The 19,364-nt window shown below is 45.6% G+C and overlaps 1 protein-coding gene across 7 annotated transcripts in view; it reads left to right on the plus strand.

Annotated features, from left to right (window-relative positions):
• The window catches only part of CLASP1 (cytoplasmic linker associated protein 1), a 168,521-nt gene extending 154,251 nt beyond the window's left edge, over positions 1-14,270 (plus strand). For 4 of the 7 annotated variants that reach the window (XM_054070779.1, XM_054070778.1, XM_054070780.1 and 1 more), the window contains 3 exons: positions 5,328-5,534; positions 8,289-8,405; positions 10,144-14,269. In XM_054070779.1, the coding sequence (XP_053926754.1) occupies positions 5,328-5,534; positions 8,289-8,405; positions 10,144-10,230 (411 nt within the window). In that variant the 3' untranslated portion in view covers positions 10,231-14,269. Of the gene's footprint in view, positions 1-5,327; positions 5,535-8,288; positions 8,406-10,143 lie in introns of all 7 variants that reach the window. The other 3 variants (XM_054070775.1, XM_054070776.1, XM_054070777.1) reach the window with 1 other exon arrangement.
• The last annotated feature ends 5,094 nt before the right edge of the window (positions 14,271-19,364 follow it).

Consider the following 19,364-nt stretch of genomic DNA (forward strand, 5'->3'; position numbering starts at 1 on the left):
GAAGACAGTGATAATGTCTTGCTACAGAGTAATAGCTGAGCAGAAGAAATTTCACAGGAGAGAGTGTCTTGGTCCTGGCTGTCTTAAGCAAACATGATCCCATGGCTGCAATGCATTGTGAATCAGTTAAACCAGTGGGAATTATCATCCAAAGTTTGTCCAGCAAATTTTGTAGGATGTCAATGATGCTGATGTGCTTTTCTCTTGGAAGAAAGGGATCTGCGAAAGGTGGCTGTCTTGACCGCACTCTTCCTAATACTGCACTTCGGCATATCCCCTCCCACTGAAATGAGAGCATTTCATGCGCATATTCCTGGGGCAGTCTAACCTGTTACTTTGAAATGTACTCCTTTATAGCACTAAGGAAGACATTATTAGAGGTGAACAGCCTGCCTGTGTGCTACACCTCTCTGGCTTCATGCCTGTGAATATGGTTCCTTCCCTGAAGCAAACTGTGTAGAAGTATAACCATTTCTTTCATTTGGGAGACTCGCTAGAGAGGTCTTAATGCACAACAGATGTCTTTTCAGGAACCCATCAGCAAACAGTTTATGCTATGCCAGCAGAAGTCAGGCTGAATCTAGTCTCAAGCCTGTACAGTGTTAAGGTAAACATTTGGAAAGAAGAAAAACCTGCTTCTTTAAGGCAAAGTGCTATCACTTAGATCTGCATTCCTGGGCTACCTGCCCTGTGTTGAATGATATCGAACTATCCAGTTCAAGCCATAGTTTGCTCTAAGCTTTTACTGGGAGGTAGAGTCATGTTTGTGACATACCTTACACAAAGCTTAGTGTGTGTTTTTAAAATACTGTAGGCTCTCTCTAGTCTTGCCCATCTTGCTTCATAGCCACCCTTTTGAGCCTGCTGCTTCCAACTACCATCATCATTTGATGGCTTTGCTAGTTTCCTTCATATTTCTGAGATCACCGAGAATAACTGTATTAGGTCAGAAAAAGGTTACTTCACTTGATACTCTGCCTGACTGACTAGCAAGAAGCTGAGCGTACAGTGATGCTTCCCTGTTAATATCCTCCCTCCTTCCAGCTATCAGAAGCTTACAGCCTTGCCATGCTAATGTTCTGCCTGCCTCTCTGTGTTTTTGGTCTTTGTTTTTTCTTAAGTAAACTTGTCTGGTTTTAATCCTCTTGTGACAATGAGCTCCACGGTCTGAGCATGTACTGAAACAGCGCTCTTTCTCAAATTTAAAGGATGCATTTCTTGACCACTGCTTCTTGTGGTGTCTGCTGTTAGTATGAGCCTAATGGGTTTGTTCCTGTTGCTTCCCAGTGTGTATCTGTTGGTCTCGCCTCCAAAGACTGGAGGAAGAACTGTTGCTTGATGCTGTCTGCTCCTTTCTCCCACTCCTTTTAAGGCTGTTTCACTTTGCTGGTCAGGTTAAAGGCCTGATGAAAAAAGATATTTGATTTTTTTGATATTGTATGGTATGTATAATTCGCAAGACAAGTGTTGTGCCTCACGGCAAAATATCTTTGCTAAACTCTGATATAATTGCATGTTCTTATTGCTGAATGACCTGGCAGTTTGTATCTTTTGATAATGCACTTCCCTCTGTGTGAATGCTGCTGATTTCTCTGGCCTTACCAGGTGAGTGGGGCTTCAAGAGTGCTCTATAAATATTCAGAGACATGCTTTCCCTCATGGGCTGCAGAGTTTGTCTGGGTGGCTGCATGTTTTGTTCTGCCAAAGCCAGAAGGGAAGACCTTTGGGACAGAACTGGTAACTTGCATTGCAGAATGGTGGCATTCGACTTTCTTAGCTGGCAGGGATGGGCTTGTCTTTTTGGCTTAGTCTCAGCTGGTATTGCCCTGCCCCTTCCTACACCATCCCATGCCAGCCCTTTCCAAGGGAGCTGGGAGCTAGTTACTGGTAGAGGCTCTGGTTCAAGCAAGCGTGTAAGAACACGCTTCAATCCCATTGACGTCAGTGAGACTTCATCATGTTACTAAGGGTAAACATACGGTTAAGGGGTTCGCTGAAGTGTGGCTTAGATGCAGACACAGTCTGCCAGATGTGCTCTTGGAAGACTTGGAAGTCTCCCTGGTGTTGTCACATTTACAAGCTAATATCAGCAGGAAGCCTACTGGACACGTGTAATATGTCCTCCTGTATTCAGAAGGAAGGCACTTCAGGGAGAAGTGATGTGAAACGCCCAACTGCTGCGTAAATGCAGCCAGGTCCTTGCTAGAAATGGGCAGCTTTGCTGAAAGGAGGATTTGCAGGAGCATAAATAAACCCTGCACCTTTACAACTTTTCTTGCTGACCTTAAGCTTGCAGTGCTTGCTTACAGATGAACCTTGTTGCTATTTGAACCCTCGTTTGTTTTATGAAACATTACAGCTGTATTTTAACCCATTGTACTTGGAATTGGTTAATAGGCTTTTAAAAAAAGGTTTTGACTCATGCACTTGCCTCTTACCTGCTACTTAACGTGCCTGGTAAACTGTATGCAACCAACAGGATGTGGAGCTGAAACCCGGGTAGAATTACTCTTTGAAATTTTTACCTTCTCCTGCTCTTTTAGGAGTTTACAGTAGTATATTGAAGATCAGCATCTGACCCTAGATGCATTCTAAAATATTGCTGCTTTCTTATCGATACGAGAGGGATTTAAGATTAAAAAATATATTTTTTGTTTGTAGTGAGTTGCGATATGCAAGCTTTTTTTTCCGGAGAGTATCTGAAAACCTTTACTAACAGTATTTGGAATTGTTGCAAAGCAAAATCCTAAATGGCCTATGTCCAAATAGTTGTAGTTGGTGGCTTGGCTGAGCTTGAGTGGCTTGCTCGTGAATGTTGTTAAATTGATTACAAGATATCTGGGCTCTTCATATGTCCAGCACATTGTTTGTGGAAAGCTTGATGGTAGCAGTATTTCAGCACCAGGAAAGCCGATGTCAAAAGCTGTAGTGCCAAGAAATTAATTCCTTTAAAGGAGACCTCCTGTGAGCTCCTGACTTCATCCACTCCAGCAACTGAATGCTGTGGTACCAAAGCATGGAATTATGGCATTAGGTTTCCCTTAAGTATTCAGGTGTTTCTCTCCTTTCCCAACAAAATCATGGTAGTGCTTCCTTCTAAGATAGCTTTTGTGGAAAGAGGTTAACTTTCATGCTTCTCGTGTGTAAAATTAAAGAGGAATTACCAATGAAATGGATGGAAGAGGGAAAAACAAAACTAACGTTCTGTTCTGCTAGATAGTCATTCACAGATCTTTCAGGATGACGTTTTTTGAGTATTGACCATGTTGTGGATTGCTGTTCTTTTTGGAACATGTTTTAGTATTATAATTAAATGCTGAGAAAGGCCTGAAGTAGCTGGAGCAGTTTGACAGCTTTTCTTCTGTAAATGGGGTGCTGATACAAAAGCAGTCAAGGTCTCAGTTCTGCTTCACTGTCTTGCCTGTACCTTGCTTGAAGTATCTGAGATCATTTTCACTGTTGGATTTGCTCTTAGAGGATGCCAAGAGCCGAGCAGATGAGTTTATTTCCTGGGTCTGCAAGTATCCTGTGGCCATTCATGTTTCAGGGAGGTAGCTATCTGTCTGAGTGGAAGGTTAATGCTAGTGATTTGACTGTGAGTGAAGCAGGCTTTGTAGATGGAGGTGATTTCTTCTGGTCACTATTCACTGCTGCTGCCTTAAAATCTGTTAAACCTTTCTGGAAAATGTTTTGTAGTCTAGGCAGAGAGACATTCTTGTCCTAGCGAGGTCTGAAATAAGCTTCCAAATACTTCCAGTTCATGCATTACCCACAGTAGTTACTTAAAAATAATGAAAGCTTGCCTTCTTTTGAGGTTTTGTAGAGCTATGTCTGTCCATGTGTTGCCCTAGTCAAACAGAAATCCCCATTAGGTATTATGACAGTGTGTGGAGGAGAGGAACAAGGAGAGTCCAGCAGCTGTGGCTTGAATCTTAAGTGGTGGGAGACGTGGTTTTATTTTATTTGCTTTTTGGGGGATTGCCTGGGACAGGATTCCTAGTGCTACTTTCAAAGCATTGACTTCAGGCAACCCCAGGTGGTTCAGTTTAGGATGAGTTAGAGAAGTGATGCTAGGTGTTTGGGCATTCCACACGATCAGGAAAGAGAGTGTGCCTTGAAAGGCTGCATTAATGCTCCTGAGTTCGAAGTTAGGGACTGTCTTGAGGCTGCCTGGGAGATCCTAAGCATGAGAATCCGTGAATGCTTGCATCTTCTTAGAGTTGAGGTGTCAGACTTAAGTCTGCCCAGTGGGGCATCCCTGTCTATTTGCAATTTACCCTCCCTTAAAAGTAAACCCTGAGAGGAGGGGAGTGGGAAAAGATCAGCAAAAGCATCCTCTATTTTTTGTACTGAAACAAGAACATGGGGAGCAAAGAGTGTGTGATTTGTGGCCAGGAAGAGTTTAACCAAAAGGAAGCTTCACTTTTTTTGCCTGGCAATTAGTGCAGACACTTGAAAAAAGCAAACCTGACTTCCCATCCTGTTGTTTTATCCAATTACTGCAGAATGTAAGATGAATAAATTCTCGTGGGAGGAGAGACCAGGACTGGGTCTTTCCTCTTTCAGCTAGCTGTCCTTCGCAGTGGGGAAGAGTGTGAAACTTGTGGATTTCCCTTCCTTCAGGCTATCAGTGGAAATTAATTTATCATCTCCCTTGTCTTGCATGACTGCTCTACAGTGAGGGCTAGTTGCAAAAGGTGGGTGCTACCACTGTTGCCACTTGTTCTTTCCCCCGTGTTTTTTAGTGATTCCAGTGGGTCAGATGTGTGGAGAGCACAGCTGCCTGGCCAGGGGTACCCTAAAGCCTGTTTGTGTCTGCAGCCTGGCTTTGATTACAGTATAGTTTAACTGGGAATTTGCATGACACGTCTGTGTAGACATGGATGCCTCAGCTTGGACACCCAAGCACTTGGCAGGTGAGATGTTTACTAAAAGGTGCAACGGTGTCATTCATTATAAAGTTTAAGGAGGTCGATTTTGTATTAAGTGTAAGCTGGTGAGTTTACGTTCCTTGACAGCAGCTGGAGAGATGTCATCCTCTCACATCTCTTAGGGTGAGAGTGCCCGTCTCTTTTCAGTGACAGGCCACAACTTTGACACAGTTACTTTGGGCAGGATGTACTTCTTACCACTGACTGGAATGAAGATGGCACTGGAGGCAAAGGATGTGAATTTTCGGAGTCAGTCACCTCTTGTAGAGCCTCCTGCGGATCTGTTAATGAACATCCCTGAGCATTTCCTGGCAGTCGTTCCTAGTACACATCAGTGATTTTGGGCTGTGACGTGTGACCTTATTAATGGAAGGTTTTGCTCTGCTTTCATTCCAGGTTGTCAGAGCTGCTGAAGAAGCTGCTTCCACCCTGGCAAGTTCCATCCACCCTGAGCAGTGCATCAAGGTGCTTTGCCCCATCATTCAGACTGCAGATTATCCAATTAACTTAGCTGCCATCAAAATGCAGACGAAAGTCATCGAGAGGATTTCCAAGGAATCATTACATCAGCTCCTTCCCGATATCATTCCTGGGTTGTTACAGGTACAGAATCCCAAATTCTACTAAGCACAAAACAGCACTGAGTAATTTGTTAGGTCTGTGACATAAAAGAAGAATGGACCCTCTTGGGTCAGATTTCAGTAAATGAAAGTTCTAATGCATTTAAGTTTTCATATTTGATCTTTTGATGTTTTTAATGTTAAGGAGAAGAAAACTCAGATTCTTATGTATATGTTCCACAATTTAGGTGCCTTGACCTGACTCCTAAACAAGCTGGTAGTGACCATTTAATAAATTTGAGAACGAGAGTTAGCCACATGTTATGTCTCAGCACATCCCAAGCAATACATCTTGTAGTGTCCTTCTCTTTTTCCTACTCACTGACTTCATTCAGCCTCTTACAAAACACTCTCAGGCTGGGTGGGAAGCTGTGTTTTTGCCAGTGCTAAGGGTTGGTCTTACATTGTGAATTTAGCTTTCAGTGCTGGCTGTAGCAATGTTGTCTTCTGTTCCCCTGCACAAGCAGTGCCAGTGGCTGGGATGAGGCTGCAAGCAAGGAAGAAATAAGGGAAGGCAGCAGTGAGTGTGTGTGTGTGTGTGTTTCCTGCCGGGGCATTGTAACAACAAATCCATGTGAAAGGAGAGACAGGTGTGAGAGGGTAAGGTCCCGCGGTAAAGAAGCCTCCACGTTGTGAGCACAGAAGCTGAACAATAAGAGCAAAATCACAAATTCTCAGCATGTATCCCAACTTTGTAGTGCCAACTCGTGCAATCCTTTTCTTAAATCTCCACCCCTTGGAATCGGGCAATTCTGTATTGATTTAAACTTATATTGTAAAAATTTTTTAGCCATAATTGTTGGCAACATCAATTTGAACAGTGTAGCTTCAATGCACCGGAAAAGTTTGGGAGCAGCATGCCTTTAAAAATGCAGTTATACTTGTTTTATTAAATTGCTTCCATGTCTTAAAATGGATCTTGTTTTGGAGCCTAGTTTGCCATTTTTCATATTGGAGCTGCCTGTGCTATTTCCTCACCTTAGAAACTCATAGTTATTGGAGGAATCTCTTCATTTTGAAAAGTATTTTGGGATCATTTTGACTGAAGGACTCTGTGCAGAGGGAATGGCCCATGTGCTTGTTTACCATGCCAAGTGTGCTGACAAAGCATTGAAGAGACAAAGAGGGTCCAATGGTTTAGCAGCCTGGAGGGAAAACCCTGTGAGCAGATGGGGATCTCCATGTAAGAACAGAGCTTGGCTGGGGAGAGTTGTGCTGCTTGCCCTGTTCCTGACACGGAGCCCTGGCTGCCTTGAGGGGGTGAAATCTTCTCAGGCTGAAGAGAGCTTTGAATCTGTGTAATCTCAGAAGCAAATGCTCTAACCATTGGGCTGTTTTATTAAACGCAGGAAGCAGCTGCTGCCTTGCAAGCAAGTTGGTGAATGGAGAGGTGGGGTGATGGCCCACTGGCACATGCAGAGCAGGCTGTACCAGCCCAGCACCCGCTGAGACGCACCCCCCTCGGGGCTCAACACCACGTGGATTCTCCTGCCCCGAAGAGAGCAATTTGAGATGCACACATAAGCAAAATGCCAGGCCCTTAGGGAAACTTGAGGTCAAGCAAACTTGAGAGCGCTGTGTCCCAGCTGATCTCCCAGCAGTGGATTGTCTCTCCGTGGGTGTTCCTGTGCTGTGGGCCTGGGCTCAGCCTTTTTTCCACCTTGGTCCTCAATAGCTTGACGTTTCTTGAGCTCACCTAGGTCTCCTGCATTTCTAGTTCAGCGCTCTTTGAGACTGCAAACTGTAATTTTAGACTGTATTTTGGCCCTGCGGCTAGAACGTCATCCCTCCTCCTGGCTTTCCTGGTAGTGGTCACCCTGTATCTGAAGGAGCCAGTGACCCTCAGGCTGAAGTGATGTCTGCATTTCTCATGGCATGGCTGCTTAGTGATAAATAACTGTCTGAGTACAGGACTGATGTCACCAGCTGCTGAGTGACGTGGTGGCTAGCGTGAACTCTCCTGAAGCTGCCAAACATCCAGCACGCCTACAGGGGTCTTTCAACATGCTCTATTCTGTCCTGTTTCCTACCTGATGTGTAATCACAAAACTCCATGCTATGGAGGCGGTTCATCTATCAGGCAGCACTGTTATATGCAGTTCTTAAGCCCAGTGCTTTTAAAGAGTTGGAAAACATCCATGGATTCTTGCAGTTTCTAATGCCTAGATAGAGCTATTCTGTCCAAAGAGATATTTGGGTAGAATTATCTGTTCACAAAACAAGATTTTGGGTTTTGTGTCCTGAGTGAGACAACAGTCAGGCTGTTTTGCTGCAAAATTCATCTGCATATGTAACTTCGCTCTCAGGAGCAGCATTGGTTTTCTTTGGGTTGGATTTGTCAGGAGAAACTTTTCTGAAGGCAAGCTTGGGAACACAAGGGCTTCCCTCCAAGAAGTCTTGATCATCCAGGATAACATACGGTTGGCTGAACTGAACACGGGAGTTGTGTGTGTTTGATAGTCCTAAGCTCGTTTTGGAAAACTGTTGTTACTTAATGCTGTAAATAACAAGTTATTAGTAACTTATAACATGACACTAATAATATAAGGAACAAATAAAACATACTGAGTGATTGTATTCTCTTGCTCTGAGTATTCAGGTTAAGCAGGGCCTTTCTATTGATCATTAGGTCAGCCACGTTTGCAAAATGTTCATCAGCTCTTTAGTCTGTTCATCTCTGGAAGGATGTTAGTGAGTGCTGTTTGACTTCTGACCTTTATTTTCCCTTGTTTCCTAGGGTTATGATAATACCGAGAGCAGCGTCCGTAAAGCTAGCGTATTTTGCCTAGTGGCAATTTATTCAGTAATTGGAGAAGAACTGAAACCTCATCTCGCACAGCTCACAGGAAGCAAGGTATAAGAGTAATGCATCTCTGGTGTTTTCCTAATAGCCAGCTGAATGGCTTGCACTGCTAGCAGCAAGACCGGGGGCTCCACAGTAGCTCTGGGTCAAGTTCCCTTCACTCTGTTGAAACCTATCCCCCCCTGCCAAACTCCAATAGAACAGCACAGCACTTGCTCAGCAGCGTGAGCATTTGAAATCCCACTAAGTAAGTCTTGATAGGGTTCGGGGATCAGTTTCATGATGCGTTTGATCCTGCATAACTGCAAGCTGCCACTGAGCGGGTCCTTCTCACTACAGCCACGTTCACATCACCCGTTTGGTGTTGCATCCGGGGGTGACTGTGCAGTGAGTTGCATCAGGTAGTTGCTCTGGCTGTGAACCAGATCTGCAATGCCAGTTCATTAGCTTTCAGTCCATTCTGTGGCTGCACAGGGAATCTCGTACAAAGAGCAGCGGGAATACAGGGCTGGGATGGGTGGGAGAGCAGGTCCCCTCCGCAGCAGGTTGTGATAAGACCTAGCAGAAATGCAGGTGAAGCTTCACTCTTAGGAGAGGTATCCCTTTCCTCCTGGGACACCAGCAAGCTCAGGTGATCCTTGAAAAGAGTAAAACTCAAATTCTGACCTGATGCTGCAAGTGAAACCAAGTCCTAATTCAGCTCTGTCCTTTAGACAAGAACTGGCATTTAAAGTTGAGGTGGGTAGTATTTGATTGTTTTTCAGTGCTGCTCAGGAAGCCATCACAAGATTTCTTCTTCAATTTGAAGTCATTATACCCAAGAATTCTCTGCAATTTTAAGATGAATTCTGCATTTTTTTTTTAAATAGACTTCTGCCTGTGAATGGCTACTTAGTTCAGAGGGCTTCCTTCTGTTATTTTGAAACAGTGATTTATTTTGTGGATAGGAAGTGTGGTCTAGACCAAAACAACCTGAGACCGAGGACACTTGGATTTTATTTCTGAATTGAGTTGCCTTGCCCTTAAATTACTTGTGCCTCCAAATTGCTCTGGAAAGAGACAGCTATGGGTGCTGAGGTTTACCTTGTTATATGTGGGCAGTTAGGAAATCCCCCTATAAAATATTGGAGAGACTTTATTATCCCAGTACCCTAGGTGCCGTGGACTTGCTCCACCGCATAACTAACTATAAACATGTGAGTAATTCTTCTGGGTTTACACAGATTGCTTGCATGTTTAAAGTTAAACATATGCATGAGTCATTGCAGGATCTGGAGCTAAGGTGGTAAGGCAGATCAACACATGAAACCCATGCAAAGGAAATGCATCGTTGTTACAGCTGCAGTTTCACAAGAAGTATCAATTTAGTGAAGATATTTAAATGTCATTGAAAATCAACATTTTATAAGGCATGGAGAGTTCAGGGTGTTTCCTAGGAAGGACTGTGGCTTTTGGGTTGCCAGTGAGCCTGCAGCCCTACTGACCTCCATGGGAATCCTGCTTCCCCAGAGCAGGATTGATGCCTGTGAACTGCTGGCTGCTGAAGTGAAATGCCAGGGTGTTTTTTAAATACCATTAAATGTCTGGAACTTCAGCCAAACTAGGTATACCTTCTCACCTCCTTCCATTCTGAAATATGCTCAGCTTTGCTTCTGCTTTTCCTCCAGACCCAGTGTCAGCTCACTCCAAACTGATTTCACCACAGAATGCGTGTTTTAAGATTTGCAGTTGACTTTTGTCTGCTTTTTCTTCTTGACATCTTTACCTGCTATTTGTATTTTTATTTCAGATGAAGCTACTGAACTTGTACATAAAGAGGGCCCAGACCACCAACAGCAACAGCAGTTCCTCTTCAGATGTTTCAACGCACAGTTAATGGAGATATGTGGACATATGTGTAGACTTAGAAGCAATCAACGGTGCCTCTCAGAGACCTTTCTGCTACTCTTCACTGGCGCGCTCCATCAGCTCAAGGAGGCCATGCAGATATTTATTGCAATCAGTATTTTAGTCCCTTAAAAGCTTTTGTGTAGAATCTTACTGGTATTGAATGTAAAGGAAGCAAGGTCTGTGTCGCAGTCTTCATTAAAAGTGAACAACAGAAAGCCATACTTAAACGTATTTGTATAGCCTGCTGAAATCTTGGAAATATGTTTAAGTTAGCATTCAAAACTGAGTCCAAGAACCTGGACATGCGTAAAGCTCAAACAAATCTTGTTGGTTTAGTTAATACCCAGTTTTGGTTTCTGTGTGCTAGTTACCTGCTCTCTCCGTGTGGCCACAGCCATTCTGGCTAGGTTCTCCTCTTCTTACAAGTCTTGTTGTCCTGTTTTATACTCCCTGTTGCAGCTTGCCTAACGTGCAGGGCTCTCTAGGGAGATCTTTGCAGATGTGGCTGTGATTCCAGCCTCGGATGCTTTAATACTGAGAGATAGCAAGTGAGTAATGAAAAAGTAGGTTGTTTTTAAACACCTGAGTTTTTGTACATAGTGCTTCTGACAGGCCTCTGATGGGCTGATCCCTCTGTAACTGCTTTTCAGCCAGCTGTGCAGTGGAAAACAGCTGGATTTTTGCTTCTTTCATTGACTTTGTAAATACTTCTCCCCTCTCAACACATTCGGCTCTTTCATACGCTCAAAAGACTCTCCAGGTTAGTTGTTATTTCCCAAAGGGAATCTCCTGAGACCCAATTCTGGGACTGATGCCTGCGATGGGACACTGGAGTTGGGTGGGTGGGTGTTGAATTAGGCTCAGAGTGTATCCATAGGTGGGCATTGGGAGCTGGCAGGGCTGTATCTCAGTGCTGCCCTGGGAGACTAGCTGATTTTTCCTTGAAGTCTGTAGCATCTGAAGGGCTGAGCTTTGACCTGACCCGCTAGTGTTTTGTCCCCACAATTCCTTTGTGCTTTGGGAAAAATGTTCATCCCAGAGGACAGAAAGGACATTTGAAACTGACCCCATGGAAGCACCTGCGGAGCCATCTGGGAGAGTTCTGGTTGCCTGCCACAGCCCCTTCTGTGCCTGAAGAGCCTGCAGTGCTGTTAGCTGCCTTTAGAAACCTCCTCCTTCCTGGCCGGTCCCACGCACAGCCCCGCTGGGAGCTCTGCATTTTGGAGGGGTGCAGAGGGCTCTCTCTGCGCATTGCTGTCAGCAGGACGCTCTGGGTGAGCGTGCAGCAGGGCAGATCAGGTGAAAGACCAAGTCAGAGCTGAACCAGCAGCAGTCAAATACCGCACAGCACTGCCCTTCCGCAAAGGAACACCCTCGTGTTTGCAGAGGGTGAGCTAGCCCTTCTTCTGCCTGTAATCAGGGGAAGCAGGACGATGCTAGTGGTGTGTTTGACCCTGGGCTGGATCCTTGCTGAAGGGCTTGCCCACCCCAAACATGTGATGGATCAGAACTGAGTTTTTCTTCCAGTGCCAGTGATTTAAGAGGATGGTGGGCCTGCAGCTGTGGTGTTGGATGTGTGCTCTCTAGTTGCTCTCAGTGCCTGGATCTCTTTCCAGCTCCCTCCATTTCCCCTCTGGGGAGCTGAAGGGACATCTTGGTAGCCTACTGAGAACATGAGTTTCCGGTATGGCAGCAGGGGAGTGCAGCGGGGAGGTTAAATCCCTGGTGTCCTCCCTTTCCGTCAGTTCATCCTGGTGTGTCTCAGCCCTGGCCTGAGCATTTGTGCTGGGAGGTAATGCTTGGTGCCAGCTCCCCTCCCAGTCCCCAGCTCGGGAGGGGTTGGTGGGAATTGTGCAGAACTGTGTGGCAAAGCTTGTCAGTTCCTTTCTCTGCTGACATGAGAGCGGAGGAGGTGACCTGCTCCTCAGTTTGTCAAGATACGTCCAGGCATTTGCTGGCAGTGCTTGTTTCCTCATCTTTTCCAATGAGCAATGCGTGGCAGGAGAAACCACACGATCCTGGTGGGTAGGATTACTGGATTCCCCCAGGCTCTTTCTACAGGCTCAGAAAAGCCATCCTTGCTAGAGGGAGAATTGGCTGCTTCGTGGTTGGTGTCTCCCTTTCTGTGGACCATTCCTTTTCAACATCTTTCAGTATGCTTGTTAGAATATTCTTTTTTAGATTTTGAATGATTCAAACGTGAATTTATTTTCCCTTTTGAGGAAATATTGAGCCAACTTGTTGGCAGCAGTTAGCTGTCTTGTTTGAATTTTTAGTAGTGGGTTTGGGGTTTTTTTTTGGTTATTTTTTTTTAATTTGTACTTTTAACTGCTTAGTATTTATGCCTCTCTTTCTCCCCATCTCAGTTCAGTATCTTCTGTTCCAATTCTGGGGTTCAGAAGTCAGCATAGCTGACCCAATGGCCTGCAGTCCTTCCCAGCTGGGTTGGAGCTTGGTCCATCACTGTTTGCTGTTTATTTTTTAAGTTTTTTTTTTAATGGCACACTGTAGCAAGCCTCCAGGAATCGAATTCCTTCTCCAATGATTTTATATATTTTTTGAAATCCTGTTAGTATGCACTGAGAGTGAACACACTGTAACGTCCCTGAACTGACCCTGGCACGTGCGCTGACACTACAGCAGGAGTTAACAGCTCGTCCTTAAGGACGGGTGCAACTCCAGCAACGAGCATGTTTTCCAGTACTATTGGCACACTTGGGGCTGCAAATGGTAGAACCAGGCCTTACTTTCTGAATCAGATTTGGTTCTGTTTGTCAACAGATGCTCATTAATGTGCTACTTAATTTCTCTACGTGAGTCAGTCGAGGACTGTTCATCCTTTGAGTACTCTAGAAGTGTGTTATACCTGTATACAGTAGAGAGCATTCTGCTTAGGTATTTATAAATCATTGCGTATAATGTACATAGTAAGGTTGTCTAGTATGTTGAACATGAACCAGGGTTGTTTTTGTGTTCCTTTGAAGTACTCAAAGGGCTAGCTCTGAATGTCACCTCTCTGATCTCCAGTGTTCTGACTTCAACAAGCTGTACAATCATTTTGGTTTTCTCTTCAGCAAGCATAAAGGTCTCTTTGGCTACAAATCACAGTGTCCACACACACTTGCAGAGAAAGATCTGCATGCTGGCAGTGCCTCACCGCACCGGTGAAGCTTGTGTTCATGTTCTCCCGGCAGTAGCCACCTACTGCAGCTGCCTTTTTTTTTTTCTTGCTGCCCATTATGCAGGGCTTCAATTTTTCGTACCATAAAAAAAAAAAAAAAAAAAAAAAAGGAGAAAAAAAAAAAAGTGAATTTCATTTGCCCACCATGCTTTAGAAGTCTGAATGGGAGAAAACTCTCAGCAGACAGCGGCTCCTGGCTGCAAGGTTGCTGAAATCTCAGATGTGGATGTTTTTTTCTGCCATTGGCTGCACCAGTGCTCCGTGGGCATGGGCAAATACTGGATCCATCCGCCCCACAGGTCTACGTACTGTAGTTCTCATGTAGTGCAGAAATATCGAGGCATGTGGCTTTCTTAAGGTACACTATGTGTGCTTGCCTGGATTACAATACAATACGAGACTGTCTTTTTTATTGCTTATTACTAGCTTACAATAACCTGTATAAGTAATATAACTCGCATCTTTGTCATCAAAACCTTTTCTCCCCACCCCTTTATTTATCAAGCATAATATTACATATTAAGGGACAGAAGAATAGACGTTTGTAGAATACAGCAGGATGTTGCTAACAATGTTTTAAATGGGAAGTAAAAAAGCGCTCTGACAAATGCCATCCATGAGAAATGACTTTGTTGGCACCGTGTTCATGCGCATGTATTTTTTTCTATTTTTTCGCTTTTGTCATGTTACATTCATATCTGTATTTATATCTTATTTGTTTCACTTTTGAGTGTATCATGGCAATTGTACAGATGGTTTTTGTTAACATTTATGTGATAGAATTTGCTAAAAAAAAAAAAAAAATTAAACCCTTTTGAGTTTGCCCTAGAATAAATGGAAATTGGAGTTTTTTGTTGGGGAGAAATACTAAAGTAGATTGCTTATCAAACACATCTTTTCATTCCAGAAGCTTTTGATTGTAAAGAATTTGCTCTTATTCCTGCCTGGCTGCACTGTTTCCACGTAAGTGTCAGAGGGCGCGTGGTGGGTTGGCTGTTTCCTGCAGGCTGGGTGGCAGTGGCACCAGAGGGCAGCTGCTTGTTTTGGGGTGCTGTTTTTTTGCTGTCAGCTTTTAAAAGCTTTTGGGAAGTCATGATTTTAGGGGATTCTTGTGACAACTGGATTCTTGTGACAACTGGAGAAGTCATGCTGCTTGAAAGCTGATGGTCATGTGCAAAATAACTCAAGGAGCAAGGGCTTCAAAAGGTGCCTGGGTTATGAGGCTCGTTAAGAGAATCACAGAGGTTGTAAAATATGAGACAGTAGAAATTTGGGTGAGGAAGTGTTTGGGGAGGTGAGGGGGTGTTGGGAACTGCACAGGTCCCTGTGCTTGGTACCAAAAAACAAAGAACTTAAATTTGAAGTGGCCAAGGAGCCTAAGCGATCAAGCGCTTGGGTGTTATCCTGGGGGAATAATGACTCATCCCAGCTTAAAAACTTGTAGTTGAAGCCATGCTCTACACTAGGGAAGCTGATGCCCACTTCTACCTTGATGCTATTTCTTTAGCATCAAGGTAAAAGGTCCTCAAATACGTTCTGGTGGGTGCAAGGGAGCACAGGTTGTTGAGGTATCCTATATGGGAGGCTCTTGGTGTGAATATTCCCAGCGAGAGGAGTATGTGGAGAGCTTTACAGTGCATGAGCAGCAGCATTCAGGATGCGATGGTTCTGGCGATGCTGGATAAGGCACTCCTGGTTAAGCTATACTCTGTCTCTCCTGCAAGAGGATTCCTTTATCTGCCCTTTATACCCTCCACTAGTTACTGAGCTAGAACAAGTTTGACAGTTTTGGGGGGAGGTTTAAGCCAAGTGATAGTTTTGTTTAGCTGCAGGCCCTTCACAGCATCAGCAGCCTCACTGGTGTCTCCTGGCACCAGGCTCTGCCCGTGCCAGCCCAGCGACGCTTCTGAATGAGGATTCAGGGCTCCAGCTGGGAGTGAGGAGCAGTGAGTGCTTTCCCTGCTGCAGATGGACCATCTCACCCCTGCAGTGGCAGGGGCTTTTTTGGCACTGCGGCTTGTCAGAGCAATACAAGGGAAGGTCCAGCCTTCCCCAGTGACTCTGGATTCTTCCCAGAGCGCTTCCCATGTGCTTTTTCTTGAGCAGTGCCAAGTACCTGTGGTTAAAAAAAAAAGGCAAGAGACAATGAATAGAGCTCTATCTTGTCTGTGCCCTGTAAAACTCCAGATGCTGGACTACATTAGCCTCGCAGCCCTGAGAGATTTGGAAGAGCCCTGAAATCTGAGGCATTGCAAATGTGGTATTAGACAACCCGAGCTGGGGAGCTGGATTTCACTGACACGTGTTAAAACTGGTCAGTCCTTGCAAAACACTTCGGGGGGGAGGTGAGGAGAGGGATATCCCATAGATGCAGAAATAAGTCATTCTGGCAGTTTGTGCGAGACTTGTGCAGAGGGCTGTTTCCATGGTTGGAGGTCTGCTTTCCCTCTGGAGCAGAAGGCAATAAGGACCAGAGGAGGCTGGGCGTTCACCTACTCCATCTCCAGGAGCACCTCTGTACCCTGCAACTGGGTTTTACCAAACTTTTGAGCTGTTGCTCAGGTTATGAGGGATGAAGGGCAAGAAGGGCAACTGCTGGCTCATCACCAACCATCGCCTGACGCACAGAGCTCCTCTCGGGGAGAGAAGTTGTCTTACAGCAATGGCTCATGTCTCCGAGCACTCGCTGCCCAGGTCTGACCCTCCTGATCTCCCTTGAAAATACACTAATATGGGCTTTGGTGTCAAGACTTGCACCTTGCGGGGTTCCAGGAGAGGCCACCCCTCTTTGCTGCAGGAGCAGCATGGCAGAAGGCAACAGTTTCACAGGATGCAACCGCAGCAAGTGGAAAGTGCAACAGGAGCATCCCAAAGTGGCTGCTCCCAGTGAAATACAGAAGCAGTAGAAAATAATCCTCTCACTGCATCTTCTGGCTCCTTTCACGCTGGATTTTGGCGTGTCCCTTAGGGCTGAGACTGCAGTGCTTTGACAAAGGGGTGTGTATTGAACCACCTCAAAGTATCTGTCTTTTTAACTCCTTTGACATGAAGTCCCCTGTTGTCCTAAAGCACGATTGCTTCACACGTGGAGAATGAGGAATGGCTCCAATAGCTGGCTTAGATGGTTTTGCTGGGCTCTCCCCTACAGTGGAGGACCAGGGCTGGTGTAAGCAATTAAAGGTAGTCAGGAGATTCTCGGCAATGGTGAAGCCATGATCTAAGCACTTGCAGCCCATTTTCAATTAATTTCTTTGTCCTTGAGGGTCTGAACTGCTGCTGATTTCTTCACAGCCCAGCATTTGCAATCCCCCTCAAATGATTTTGTGACCCCTTCCCTCCCACCAAGGAGGGAGCAACTCGATGCATGTCAGCAGAGTTGCAGTCCTGGACCAGGTGACTTATCTTAGTTTGCTCCAGTTAAAGGATAAGATGTTTTGGCTTAAAATCCCTGAGAAAGTGCAGCTCAGTTGATCAGTGGTAACTTAAGTTAAATAATTCCACCGCTTCTGATTGTGCAACACTATTACTTGCTTGTGCAATGCTCGTTTACCCTCCTCAAGCAAATATTGCACACCCTTCTCTTCCCTTCACAAGCTCAAACCATTTTTCCTGCTTTGCCTTTTCATATACATCCATGAAGTATGGAAAGGGCCCTCCCTGGTGAGTACAACCCAGCCCTGGTGGGAGCCTGCTGGGAGGAGGCTCAATGCAGAACTGCATGTAGTACTGACAGACTAAATCTCCATCCCCTGCTGTGGTGAGGAAATGTGTCCTTGCAAGGCTTTTTGGAAGCTGCTTGGACAACATGGACATGGAGGTCAACCTGAGCATCCTCTGGGATGGAGAGGGTCTCTTGCTGTGTGTTTGTTTACGTGCAGAGAAAGACCATCGCTTGTCATCCCAGTCAAGGATCCATTTGTGGGTAATACAGGATTATAGGTGATATGCACATGGGATTGGAGAAGGTTGCTCCAGTAGCAGTATCATTCCCTGAGTGCCCGTACCATGTTTGGCTCTCCCCTGCAAGGGGAGGTCATGCATGGATGGGAGGACAATTACACCGTTGGAGCTGCTCCCCTGCACTGCTGCAGCTGCAGCACAGGAGGTGCATGTTTCGGGTTCTCCCTGGGGATCTGACTGCAGGCAAAGGCTTGGGAAATATTGGCTCATTAAACCAAAGGTCCTTGTGCATCATTACTCTGCTCTCCATGCTGCTTTGTCATAACTTGGTGGGTACTGCAACAGTCCGAGCAAAGCCGCTGCTTTCAAAAAAAAAAAAAAAAGTCTATTTATATCTGAACTCCAGTGCCAACCCCTTGACTGGGAGCTGTGACTCTTCTTGTTGCCCAGTATGGGGGTCAGCAGGGATGGACACTTGTCCCTTGGGGCAGGCATGATGCATAGGGGTGAGGATGATGCTTGGGGGCTTTGACTCGCCAAGAGACCAGGGGCCGGGTGCTGGGGGAGGGCTGAGCAGGAAACAGCCACCTGGGCACAATGTGTAGCCTACAACTCATTTGGGAGGAGATGGGGAGCAGCTGAGCGGCCGGCGGAGGGGAAAACGAAGGCAGCATAAACCAGACCAAGCTAACACGAGGCTGGAGGGATTACAGGGTGCTGGGGAAGCTGCTCACAAACACATCAGGAACAAAGCAGCACTCCAGAGCGAGGGGTAATGAGTAATTAATGAGGAGAGGGATGAAATTCATAATGACTCAAAAATGGCCAAGATAATGAACTCCTCTTTAAATCCACCTTTAACAAGAAAGCTAAGGGAAAGGATTTAAATCAATTAAGAAGTAAAGAAAAGCAATTTTATAAAAATAGCTATTGACACAAGCAAAAGGGAGAACAGCTGGACAGTCTCTCCATGCAGAGGCAGCAAATGGCTGAGGCCTATGGCTGAAGGTGTATGTGAGAAGAAATTTTGGTACTTAAATGATGGAGAATTGTAATGAAACCTGCCTGCACCCAGACCTGTTTGTGCAAGCCATCCCTGTGCAGGGAGCAGGGCTGACCCTGGATCAGCTGGCCAAGGGGAGCTGCTTGGCTGTGGAGCTGCAGGAGGTGAAATGGAATGAAAAATACTCCCCACTGTCTGCCTGCTGCAGCCAGCACAGGAGATGCATTGCTTGTGGCACAGGACAGCTCATGCATGTCCAGCAAACAGCAGCTTCACACTCAAAGATCTCTGTTACAGGTAGTGGTTGCTGGCCAGGTACCAAACCCCAACTCTCAGCTAAGCAGCTACGGCACGTTTTTTTTACAGAATCATAGAATGGTTGGGGTATGTAGTTGCAGATCACCTAGTTCACTCTACCTTCTGTGGGTGGGGACAACTTTCACTAGGTCAGGTTGCTCAAAGCCCCCTCCAACCTGACCTTGACCACTTCTAACAATGGGGCATCCGCAACTCCTCTGGGCAACCTGTTCCAGTGCTTCCTTGCTCTGATAGCATAAAATTTCTTCCTTATGTCCAATCTAAGTAAGTCTACACTCTTTCAGTGTTGCAGCTCTTTCTCTTCCCCTGCAGATAAACTGGGTTATACTGAAGTCTAACGTAGCGTGGCAGAGCTAAACAGCTCTGTTGTTCTGTTTCAGGTGCCCCAAGGGCTAACGTCGGGGTTTGTCTTTTTCACAGTGAAGCTCACCCTCCTCAGATGTGTCTCTGCTTGCCATCACTTTTGGTGAAATGTAGACCTGGGAAAGCAGGAGGCTGAGCAGGTTGGCAATATTTAACAACTGTGTATAGTGTAAAGGCATTCACAAATGGCAGCAGTTAAGTAGTAGTTGAAGGGGAGCTTCAGGAAGATGGCACCAGTGTGCTCTGCTCCTGGGTCTTGGAGGTGTGCTGCCTGCCTCTTGCCGGGCCTCACCCAGTGCTCTGGCTCCTGGTCCCAGCTGTTGGGCACACAGGGCACTGGCAGTGTGAGCTCTAT

This window comes from Cuculus canorus, chromosome 6, assembly GCF_017976375.1.
Source record: "Cuculus canorus isolate bCucCan1 chromosome 6, bCucCan1.pri, whole genome shotgun sequence".
Lineage (NCBI taxonomy): Eukaryota > Metazoa > Chordata > Aves > Cuculiformes > Cuculidae > Cuculus > Cuculus canorus.